The following is an 11,787-nucleotide window of genomic DNA, read 5'->3' on the forward strand; positions in this document are numbered from 1 at the left end:
AAAGTCAAGATCAGAAAGATGGCAGCTAACAGAGCTCATTTCCCCCATCACTTACCCTTTTAATATGTACTTTTTCCACATGCGACTGTACTGAAATGCTCCCACTTTGTGTTGCTAACAGAAGGCAGCTCTGCAAGGGGCAGGTGCAGGGGGGAAGCAGAAGTGCTGCTAATTATGCCCTGTTAGGTAACATTTGACTCTGGGAAGACCTTCTTGGTATCTGTTGGTGAAGATGAGCTTCTCACTTGGCAGCTTTATAAATACGCCTGCAGTTACATCCAGAATTATTTTACAGACTGAGTCACACAGACAGTGCTGGCAGTCAAAGCTTGTCTTTTAAAATTAATCTCTACATTCAATCATGGTAAACTCTAAGTGAACCAACACTGGCTTTTGAAACATACTTTGAATTTCTGATGCTATCTTCCTTCTTCCAACTATTTTATGAACTCTTCTGTTTACCATGATGACAAACTAGTTAGACCCACTCAGCTCCAGGGTAGAAAAAATCAATCCCCTTACATGGAGCAACCAACAGTTCTGTTGTGCAAGGAATTTTATGTCAATCAACAGGGGCGGGTTGGCTTCCTGCTATGGAAAAACTTAACACACCAGTTAGCTGGTGTCTTAAAAATGCTTTTCAGCAAGCTCAGTAAACTTTCAGGACAAGTTTTACTTGTTTTCTTTCAAACTAGCAAGTTCTAGTATAAGGTGAACTAGGATTTACTTATCATAACTTGTCAAAGAGCAGGATATCAAAAGGAGATGGACATTCCACCTCAGTGCATGGAACCACAGCTGAATAACCAGATGCATCGCCTCTCCCAGCCAAAACCAACCAGCTGCATTTCTTAGCCTGATTACCTCCTTCCAAGTAATATCTCTGAAGTGTGCAACAAAGCCCCAAACAAGCAACTGAGTTAATATGTTGTTTAGTATACTTGGATAAACATCCAGATTTACTAGATGTATGAATGTGTTCTCTGTCAATCAAGTGGTAGGCTGCTGTAGTTATTTTTTGAAGTGTGTGTTTCACCTCTCAGACATCCTTGATTGCCTTTCTTTGTTGCTTCTTGAAAGAAACACTTTCCTATTTCCAAGTTCACAGGTTTCAGCTCACTTCAAAATCCTCTTCTCACTGTCACTTCTGCTCCTCAACTTTCTGCCATTTCCCTCCTCATAGTGTTGGCCTGTCGCTGTCATGTTTAATTGCTCACATTTCAGAACAATGCCATGGTAATATAACAGATAATGTCACCTCGTGTGCATTTGGGAAAGTACCAAAGCCTGCTTCTGATGGTATTTTATGTGGTTACTTTCGTACTGTGTCTGATTGGAAAGTATTGATATTCTTTGTCCTTCGTGACTTTCCCAACTCCTTGGAAGGGAATCCAGAGTTTATGTGATGTATTATTGTTGTGAGTACTGTTGGGATTTTAAAAATAACAGTTTAAGGATATAAAAGGAGGAAAACTTACAGGAAAAGGTAATAACATTTCTTGGACTAATTGATTCAGACTGAAAAATGGAAACACTTTCAAAGGCCTTTCTTCACAAAAATTCCTCTCACGTTACATTTTAAATGAATGTTAATGCAATAAGAGTATTAGGCATTGTAAATCTACAGGATGGGCCTGACCTTGAGTCTCAGACTCAGGCAAATATTTAGCAAGACTTTGTAACTCCTATCTACAGCTGACAAAATATTCTAAGCTACTTGAAGAGCTCTTTAGTAATACATTCCAATGTTATTACAGCACAGTGTCAAATAGCATTCCCAAGCTGGATTTCACACATAGCTGCTGGGGTTTGGGGAGAAGAAAATCACCTGTTTGTTTTAAAACACACGCTTTGACCTTCAGGTTTATTGAACCCCCAACACCAGCATGCTGAGGCTCCTTGTTGCCTGACTGGCAGCGGAGGGGGGGGTGGAGGGGGGGGGGTGAAAGACAAAGAGCTGGAGGCACTGCAGAGCTTTCCCAACTCGACCACATGCCAGTTTTCAGGTGAGATTGGCTACATTCTCCCTTCTCCCTTTCTGTTCTCCCTGATCCTACCCTTCATCTTCCTTGTCACTGGGAATATGACTCTCCAAATATTTGCTACGCCTTTCTAGGAACAGCAATATAGTACAAGAAAATGCTACGGTGAAGAGTGATGTCTAGGAAATATTACAGGCAGTTCACAAGGACAGAGTGTTTTTACACACATTTAAAGTCAGTGATTTCAGTGTGGTGTTGAATATGGAGTAAAAAGTGGCTCTCCTGACCAAAGTTCTTCCTAAAACCATACCAGGAAGTCCATACCATGCTGCCATGAACCAATCAGAATGGTCAGGTCTGTCATACCAACATGCAGGACCTGTGAGTCCTGACTGTACCTGAAAACAATGGCACTGGCTGACTAGAGAAACAAAGGACATTTTTTAATGCCTATGTTTGGGAAGTTTATGCCAAGAAGTGCTTCAGGTCTTCAAAAGTATTTACAATGGTTCCATGAGTAGAATTATAGAAACACACAATTATTTCAGCTGCAAGAGATGTTAAAAATCATCTCATTCCATCTAATTCCATTCACCTTCCACCAGCTCCGGATGCTCCAAGCCCTGTTCAACCTGCCCTTGGACACTTCCAGGGAATGGAGTAGCCACAGCTTCTCTGGGCACCCTGTGCCAGGGCCTGCCCTATAGAATTCATTCCAAATATATCTTTGAAAATTCCAGTCACCACATTAAAACCTTACAATGATGCATTTTTGCAACTGGAATTTGGGGGTAGGGGTCTGGAACAACCTCTCTTGGCAGAATTCCACCCTTTACCTATCCGACTGCCAGGATTTCACATGCAGAGCTGCAAAAGGAACTGGGCTGCTCCCAAAACAGAGAGCTCTAGGCTTTGGAGAAAAGAAAGAAGGAAAGAAGGAAGAAAAGAAAGAAAAGAAAGAAACGAAAGAAAGAAAGAAAGAAAGAAAGAAAGAAAGAAAGAAAGAAAGAAAGAAAGAAAGAAAGAAAGAAAGAAAGAAAGAAAGAAAGAAAGAAAGAAAGAAAGAAAGAAAGAAAGAAAGAAAGAAAGAAAGAAAGAAAGAAAGGAGAAAAACCAGAGGGTGAAAGGGATTGGCGGGGGAGAAGACCGTGGGATGTGCCTCGCTGAAGGGAACCCACTGCGTGCACTGCTGGGCTGCCCCTGCCCAGGTGAGCCGTGCCAGCTGCTGTCCCCGTGTCACAGACCGTGCAGGTACCGCTGCTCCCGCTCCTCGCTGCTTGTTCGGGCTTTGCTGTCTCCGCACCGCGGTCTGTCACGGCTGTCACCACCACCTTCCCAAGGGCTCGCGGGTCCCTTCGCCTGTCGCCGAGACCTGACTGTGCCTATCGGGCCCGCGGGCTGTGTTTCTGTCTGTGGGTTATTTCAGGGGTTGTGGGTGGTTTTTGAAAGCCGTGCCCGTTCCCAGAAGGGGTTCTGGGTGTTTTTTGGGAGCCGTGCCCGTTCCCATCCCCGCGGGGCTGTGTTTTCCCCTGGGGGTTATTTTCGGAGGTTTTGGCTGATTTTGGGTGCCGTGCCCGTTCCCATCCTTGCTCCCCGCCGCTCTGTCCCTCCCGGGCGGCTCCGGCGGCGTTTCGGGGCGGGTTTATCGCAGCACTGGAGCCGGACCCGCCGCTGTCGGAGCCGCCGGAACGCGGGGACCGTGCGGATGTTTCCCGGGCAGCGGGGAAGGCTCGTTCCCGGAGTCCCTCCGGGTCATCCCGAGCAGGCAGGGATTGGGATCAGCGGCGGGAGCGGCCGCGCTGCCCAGCCCAGCCTCCTGCCCAGGGGCTCTTCCCGGAGCGCAGCCCCTCGGGCTGAGGTTTTGCCGGCTCTCGGCCATGGAATTCTCGTTTCGTCCGCGCAAATCTCCAACTCGAAGCTCCAGCCGGTGAGCAGAGATCTCATTTCCCGGATAGATCCCTAAAGAGACCCCAGTGCCCTGAGCAGGAACACGCGAGCAATTAGAAGTGTTCGGAACGAGAACCCGACTCCCATCCCCGTGCCACGGCAACTTTGTGGCCAGGCGGTCCCGGAGGATTCTCCAGAGCTATTCCCGGTGCTCAGACCGCGGGGAGATCTGCCCTCGCATCGCGTCCAGTTGTTCGGCTGTGCGGGATCATCACGGGGAGATCTGACTTTCCATCGCTGCCAGCTGTTCGGGATCATCGCTCCCAGTCCTTGCACAGCTCCTGCTCCCGGGAACCACCTTCGGGGCTGAAAGCAAACAGTGAGGTCTGAAATGTTGGTATTGGCTGCAGCCTGCCGTGAGATGATGCTTTAATGAGATTTGGGAAGTCGCTGGTGTAATTAATGAAGCTTTTTGTTTTATTCAGGGCTCGGAGATGGATTTGCCAGAACGAGCCACAATTAGAAGCGAGCAGAAATCCAGGTAACTTATACTGTAGAGGTTTTTCATTTATATGTGTGCCTGTGTGTATACACATACACGTGTATTTATGTGTCTCTTAATGAAAATCTGAAAGCACAGTGAGCATAAATTGCTGAATGTTGGCGACAAAAACATCATGATTGAAAACTTGAAATGATCCCACAACTGGTTTCTCTACTGAGTAAGTGCTTCATGCTCAGTTAAGCTGTTTGTGAAGATTAAATATCTTCCCGAGAGAAAACTAAGCAGACACGTTTTCTTTGTAGGCAGTAGCTGGCAACCCTGTCTGTGTGTCTGTTTATTGCCGTGCCTGAGGCCATTTCAAGTTAAACATTGTAGTTTCAACGAGATAGCTTCAGGTGATTGTGCAACGAGGTGTTAAATATCCATATTACCAGAATTGAAAATCTGTAAAGGTACTTGGAGAGTCCGGGGCTTTTTGAGGTTCTGTGTTACTGAAGCCCTTGCTTGCACAGAAGGGATTTTGCTCCATGCTTTCAAAGCATTTTCTCTTCTCTGCAGAATAATTATTAAAGGCAAATTTTGCTGACAGTTCCCTGTGCTGCTCTGTGCAGCGGATGTGGATGTAGCACAGATACACCCCTGAGAGGGACCTGTGGGTGGGAACCTCTGAGCAGTGGGTTGGGTGGACCTTCGATCTGAACCAGCATGACTGCTGCGTTCACATGTCCTACACTGGGCGTAAATGGGATTCAAGATGATCCAGGGAGCTCTCAAAAAAATGGATTTTATCCTTTCTCCATAAAATCATAGGATCTTTACTAATTTTTAATCAGACCTGTACTAACTTTGTATTATTAATTTTGATTTTAGCTTGTATCCAAGTTTGTCAGTTGTCTTAACCATGCATAGGTTTAGACAAAGAGGAATTTAACCCTGTTTAGGTCAGAGGCTGAGCTGTAAGAAAGAAATCAAAAAACCTGTCTAGATGAGAGGCCTGAAGCTGTTAACACTGTTTAGTAAAAAAGAAACATAGACCTGCAGAGATAAGAGCAGCTCATTACAGGTATTAACACACCCAAAACATACTGCTTAACTTTGGGGACGAGTTTTCAGCTGTAACTCACTATATAAACTGGGAAACACAAAGTCTTTGGTGGGGTTACCCCGCCATGTTCCCAGCGCTGAATAAAAAGGATTTTGTTCTGTTCTATTGAATTTGATTGTTTTTTAATTCAAAGATGCTGCTGCTTCCTAGGGAAAAAAACCCCCAAAAATAGTTTCTGCAAAACATGGTGACTTTATGGGCAGGGAATGCACTTAAGAAGGAATCTTTGTTTTGGTTTCTAGGAAGTTCCTGAAGAGCCTGGCTCGGAAGCGGCCGCGGGAGCTGCTGGCGGTGCTGGGCACGGGCGTGAGCGCGGCGGTGGCCCCGGGGGTGCCCGCGCTGCGCTCCTGGAGGGGCTGCATCGAGGCCGTGCTGGCAGCGGCCGAGCAGCTGGAGGTGCTGCACCCCGCAGACCTGGCCGAGTTCCGCGGCAAGGTGGCCAAGGAGAGGGACCTGCTCGTGGTCGCGCACGACCTCATCAGGAAGATGTCCCCGGTGAGCATGTGTCTGTGACTCGGCTCTAAAACTACTTCATTGTTGGACAACATGCAAGTTTTCAGGCTGTTGAGCCAAGGGGAAGCTCCCAGGTAGGAGTTACTGACTTGCAAGTTTTCAGGCTGGTGAGCCAAGGGCAAGTTCCCAGGTAGGAGTTACTGACATGCAAGTTTTCAGGCTGTTGAGCCAAGGGGAAGCTCCCAGGTAGGAGTTACTGACATGCAGGTTTTCAGGCTGGTGAGCCAAGGGCAGAGGCCCAGGTGGGAGCTTCCACTATTATCTCTGAAGCTCCCACCAGGGAATCTGCCCTTGGCTCACCAGCCTGATAACTGGCATGTTCTCCAACATACCATGCTTTTATACTGTTACCAACAAAAGCTATTTCTAGAACTTGACGTTTTTTCTGGTAAAAATGGAGATTTTGTGGGTAATCATGGAACATACTGTACCTTTTGGAGAGCCTAAAACATCCCTGGGTGTTAGTGTGAGTCAGCTTTCATCAGAATTAATGCAAGCAAGAGTCCTGACTGTTAAATACTCACTGTGGTGTTTCTGGCAAGTGAAGGAGGAGCTCTGTGGAAAGAATTAAAAGACGCCCTGAAAATACAGGTAGGCCTTGCCACACAGTTAGTCACTTCCCTTCGGACAGTCCATACACACAGTTTGTCAGCCATCCACTGAGTTTCCAGAGGTTTTCAGACTCTGTTAAGCCCTTTGCCGGGTCTTCCTCTGAGCTGAAATATTCAGGGTGGCAGCTGTAGTGCTAAGTGTAGGCTGTGGTGAGTGTTTTGCAGCAAGTGGGTAGCCTCTCTACAGGCCCAGTGTGATAATAACCTGTCTCTTTTGGGAGGAGTCTGTGTGTTTGTAGCAGATTTAATAATTAATAGCAGTTTTCTCACCTAGGAAGGAAAAAAAAGAAAAAAACCCCACCTTTAATAGTATAGCCTCTGAATTCAGGGATTGGTAATTTTAGTGTTGTTTTCTTGTACCTGTAGCATAGGCTGTCTTGAGAAACCCAGAGTATTGTTTGGAGCTGCCCTGAGCAGAGGCCACACCAGAGCACACTGGGATTTGTTCTGGGGGGTTTAGTTTGATGTGCTGTGCCAGCCCCCTGACAGGAATGCTCTGGTACTGAGTGGCCAGGGGATGTGACCCTGGAACTGACGCAGTGTCCCTCTGCTCTCTCCTCAGCGCACTGGGGACACCAAGCCCAACTTCTTCCAGGACTGCCTGATGGAGGTGTTTGACAACTTGGAGCAACACATTCAGAACCCTGTGGTTCTGCAGTCCATCCTGAGGCTCATGGAGAGGGGCACAATGGTTCTGACCACCAACTATGATAATTTGCTTGAAATATTTGGTCAGCAACAGGGTAAACCTATGGAGTCTTTAGACCTTAAAGATAAGGATAAGGTATGATGAGAGCAACAAAAGTCTTAGATATAATATATGATGACAAGGCAAATCGAAAGTTTCACTGAAAGATGTTTTCCTGTTTAAAGGGTGTCAAGACTCAAGGCTGTTAATTTGTAAAGCATCTCTATAAGCTGCAGCAGATGCCCAGACCTTTCTTTTACATGTCTCTATTCTGAATTGTCTGGTAACAGTTTCCAAGAATTTCAGTGACACATTTCTTAACAAGTTCCCCCCAGTTGCTGTGAAAAAACCCAGAAATTTGTTTCATTTATGTGAAGTCATTGTTAAAATCCCAAACAGGATTTCGCCTGACTGCTGGGTAATTTGCTGTTCATACCTTTTTTTGTCCGTGTTGCTGGAATTTGCTTTTTGGTTGAATGCCTGTTCAGCCCACAAAGGCAGAGACAGCTGCAGTATCAGCCATCACCTCTTTGTTATGATTTAAAGTGAGCTGTGCAATTAGTAATTACAGTCTCTTGCTGCAGGGAAGTGCAAAAGGAATTATTTCTGCTTTAAGTGGTTTTTAAGTCAGTTCAGCTACCTAGTTTTGCAGGATCCTGGTGATTGTGGTATATTGTAACACAAGGATGTGTCCTGCATGATTTGCTTTAGGTTCTCCAGTGGGCAAGAGGCCATGTAAAATATGGAGTCCTTCACATTCACGGCTTGTACACAGATCCCTGTGGAATGGTGCTCGATCCCTCGGGATATAAGGATGTTACTCAAGATCCCGAAGTCATGGTTTGTGTGATCTTTAAAATTTTTACTGTTTGCCAAACTGTTTTATGGTAATCCCTGCAGACACATTACCTAAGGCTGGGGCTGTGTGGGAGCATACAGATTAAATACTTGGGCCCAGTGAACTATTCAGAATTACTGAGAAAGGCAGCTGTGCTACCAGGGCAGTGCCTTTATATGCTGTGCTCTGTCAATCACAGTCACACTACTCAGCTGCATGTCACCGTCAGAGCTCTTTGAATTTCTTAGGAAAGAGCAGGGGCCCCAAAATACTGGACATCAGGACAAGGATTCATCACCATCTGGCTGCTTGGATTTATGTTTTGGGGGTTAACTGTGACCAGCTCTGATACTGGACTGAATGTCATATCGAGCTGGTTTAGAAAGTCAAACATTTGGTCAAGAATATTAATTTTCCATATTTACAGACTGCCCTAATGGGAGCCCAATATTTTGTCATCACAGTTGCTCCATTTCACATTCCCTTACTGGCAACACTTATGTGTCGACTTAAATTTCATAGAATGGCTTGGGTTGGAGGGGACCTTAAACATCACCCCCATGTATTTGTATGTTAACTTTTTTTGTTTTTTGGTAGAAACAGTAGACGCAAAATGTCAGTTTGGCCTAGTCCAAAACCATTTGCTGCCCTCAGCTCACTAGTGAAGGTTTTGCTCTGCTGCTCCTTTTCAGCCTGGCATGTTTTCCTAGTCCTGGCTTTGGATTTGTGCTGGAGTAAATGTGGCTTTTGTTTCTGTCCCTTCCCAGGAGGTTCTGCAGAACTTGTACCGCACCAAGTCCTTTTTGTTTCTGGGCTGTGGGGAGACTCTGCGTGACCAGATATTCCAAGCCCTGTTTCTTTACACTGTAAAGAACAAAGTGGATTTAGAACATTATATGTTGGTGCTTAAAGAAAACGAAGACCACTTTTTTAAGCTCCAGGCAGATATGCTGCTGCATGGAATAAAGGTGGTATCCTACGGGGACTGCTTCCAGCAATTCCCAGAGTATGTCCAGGACCTGACTGCTCAGATCTGCAAGCAGAGGAGTCCAGGTAAGGAAAATGTGTATAGTGTGGCCTTCTCACCAGCAGTCTGGGGCAGGTGCCCAGCAGGATGCCCTGGGTGAGCCCTGCACCAGGTCTGGCCTCCTGTGCAGCTGCTTTGCTCCTGAGGGACATGCCGGGTTGGAACACGTGGCAAAACTAACCAGATCTGTTTTGGGAAATACGGATTCTGGAGGGCTGTGGATGCTGGCAAATCCAATCCTAGATTCTAAATTTGCCTTTTTGTTAGCACTTGGTAAAGATGTTCACGTTGAGTATTTTTCTGGCATGAACTGCTCCAGCCTATTGAGTGTTACATTATTTGAAATCTGATGTGTCAGGAAAAGAGACTGAAGGAACTGAAGTAATTCCCTGGTGGGATAAGCTCATTGAGCCACAGTATCTGGTCAGTCATAGAATGGGAAATTAAATTAGTGCATCCAGTAAGCTTTGGGCTTAACACAGGCTAAATGGGAGAAACAACAACTGTAGAAGGAAAGAGATTCCTTTCATGTTTTCCAAACAAGGATAGTCCTGCTATGGTTTATCCAAAGAACTGAGGCAAATAACTAATTGACCTTGGGAAGAATTACTGTTTGAGAGCTCTTTTATTTATCAACTCGCTGAAACTGGCTAAAATTACTCCCAAGTGGTGCATAGCAGGAACCTTCCCCTTGCTCCCCCTCAAAGAAAACTGCAGGTGGATGCTCAAATAATATCCTGCTTTTTGTGACTGATGACTATTCCAGTTAGATTGCATTATACTTTTTTTTTCTGTGAAGGCACAGCATGGAGGTTTCAGAAAGTTTATCTGCAGTGTAGACAACTAAAAGTAAGTTGTTGTGAAGCTCCAGACACTGAACTCAGCCTGCTGGGTTGGTTTTGACACACACTGGTGTTGATGGATGTACTTTTCAAAGCCTGAGCAGTATCTGGAGCCTGTTGAGTCTGAAGTATCCACTTTATTGCAGAGCAACCATTGATATCTAAGCAGGGAGGGAGACAGGTTTACTTAAGCTCTAAATGGCAATGACTGCAAAATCAGACTACAATGCTCCACTTTTCCTTCATGGGAATTCCTGGTGGGCACCAGACCTTCAACAAGAAGGACCTTACTCAGACTTGAAAAGCTTGTGATCTCATTCCCAAGGTCCCATTCTGGGATTCTAAACACAACCCTGCTGTTTGGGGATGGTGCATAAAGTCTAAACAGGCTCTGGATGCTGACCTGTGTTGCTGCTCTGTTCCTTTCTCTAGATTCTGATCAGGTGGACAGCACAACACTGATGGGTAAGTAACAGTTTTATTTTATTTTCATTTTAAGTTCTATAATCCTACCAAAGAGAGAAAAATACAGCTCTTGTTCCCAAAATAATTACTGTGCAGGGCTCTGATTTACCTCTCAAAGTCTGCTGAATGCTCTTTTTTTCCCTCTGATTTTCTTTCTGCTTATCAGTAGCTCACTGCTGGTTTTCAGTTGTCAATCAAATGACAAATGATAGAAAGTAGAAGCTCCAGGAAATGTATCTAAATACTTGTTAATGCTGACTCGTACTCAAAGGTAATACTAACACCCATGAGGTTTTTGGCTTTCACTTCCAAGCACAGGGTTCTGTTCCAAAGCCTTCCTTAAGGAGGTCTGGAAGAGTGAATCTGAAGCATGTGGTACTGAAGGTGGATTTTCATCCAAGCTGTTCAGGTGGCTTTGTGATACTGCAGTGAATAAGCTGAGCAATAATACATTCCAGATTATGGTGTAAAATGGCAAACCTTCCCTTTGAAACAACTTAAGAAGGATCCCACTCCTGAGAGCTGTGTGCTGCTGAGGAACATCACAAGTGTGTAAGGTGTTATGTCATTACTGCAGAGGAGGGTCGTTGGCTGTGCAGGAGGAGAACCCCCACCCCTTCCCAATCACACAAGGTCCCAGACACTTGCGGGCAGCTGTAAAGTCAGAGGTTAGTTTATAATTCCAGCTGGATTTTAACCTTACCTGTCTTTCAGCTGAGTTCATGAATTCCATTTTCCATAAAATACAGTAAGGCATCAGTGGAGAAGAAAGCAAACACTTGAGCACAGATGATTCCAATTCCTTGCAACATAAAGCTCCTTTACTAGCTTGTTAGCACCCTCCTTACAGGTGATTTTAGCTCCTGTTTACTTGTAGTTTGGAATACAGACAAAGTAAAACAGACTTGCAGCAGGGCTATTGTTATATATAATCGAGAATCCAAAACCAAGAACCTCATGGGACCAGGATTGTGTTTATCTTGGTGTCTGGTGCCTGTAATAAAAAGTACACCAAGCACATGGATGTAGCAACATTAATTTTGTTTCTTTTTTCCTTCTCCCTCTCCAGGAACTTCATGTGAGGACTGTGCTAAAAGGAAGTTGAGAAAAAGTGGCACTGACTCTCCGAAGAGGATCAAGCAATCAGATCCATCCACTGTTGAATGAGAAAACCCTGGCACCCAAAGCCCACCCCAGAAGCTTTTAAACAGTAGATGTTTTCCATGTGCTACATGGAAAGTTTTGAGCTGGTGTTTCCATGGTTTTAAATGGAATAAAACTGTACATATTAGCATTTCTTTTCTAAAGCTGTAAATGTGTGACG

General features: G+C 45.2%; 1 protein-coding gene across 2 annotated transcripts; it reads left to right on the forward strand.

Annotated features, from left to right (window-relative positions):
- The first annotated feature begins 3,987 nt into the window (after nucleotides 1–3,987).
- On the forward strand, nucleotides 3,988–11,744 carry FAM118A (family with sequence similarity 118 member A). Of its 2 annotated transcripts, none has more exons than XM_071549809.1 (8): nucleotides 3,988–4,253; nucleotides 4,355–4,410; nucleotides 5,722–5,974; nucleotides 7,166–7,387; nucleotides 8,003–8,131; nucleotides 8,897–9,182; nucleotides 10,431–10,463; nucleotides 11,533–11,744. In XM_071549809.1, the coding sequence occupies exons 2-8, from the start codon at nucleotides 4,364–4,366 to the stop codon at nucleotides 11,628–11,630; spliced, it is 1,068 nt and encodes a 355-aa protein (XP_071405910.1). In that variant the 5' UTR covers nucleotides 3,988–4,253; nucleotides 4,355–4,363; the 3' UTR covers nucleotides 11,631–11,744. The 2 variants fall into 2 exon arrangements, with proteins under 2 accessions (XP_071405910.1, XP_071405909.1); XM_071549808.1 differs by having other exon boundaries at nucleotides 4,179–4,262.
- Nucleotides 11,745–11,787: the final 43 nt, after the last annotated feature.

This window comes from Pithys albifrons, chromosome 3 (assembly GCF_047495875.1).
Source record: "Pithys albifrons albifrons isolate INPA30051 chromosome 3, PitAlb_v1, whole genome shotgun sequence".
NCBI classification, from domain to species: Eukaryota; Metazoa; Chordata; class Aves; order Passeriformes; family Thamnophilidae; genus Pithys; species Pithys albifrons.

What these genes read in the sequence shown, in the direction of transcription:
- FAM118A (XM_071549809.1), top strand. Translation starts at nt 4,364, where the DNA reads ATGGATTTGCCAGAACGAGCCACAATTAGAAGCGAGCAGAAATCCAG. An exon ending in ACCTTAAAGATAAGGATAAG is followed by an intron (nt 7,388 to 8,002) that starts GTATGATGAGAG and finishes GATTTGCTTTAG; the next exon opens with GTTCTCCAGTGGGCAAGAGG. An exon ending in CTCAAGATCCCGAAGTCATG is followed by an intron (nt 8,132 to 8,896) that starts GTTTGTGTGATC and finishes GTCCCTTCCCAG; the next exon opens with GAGGTTCTGCAGAACTTGTA.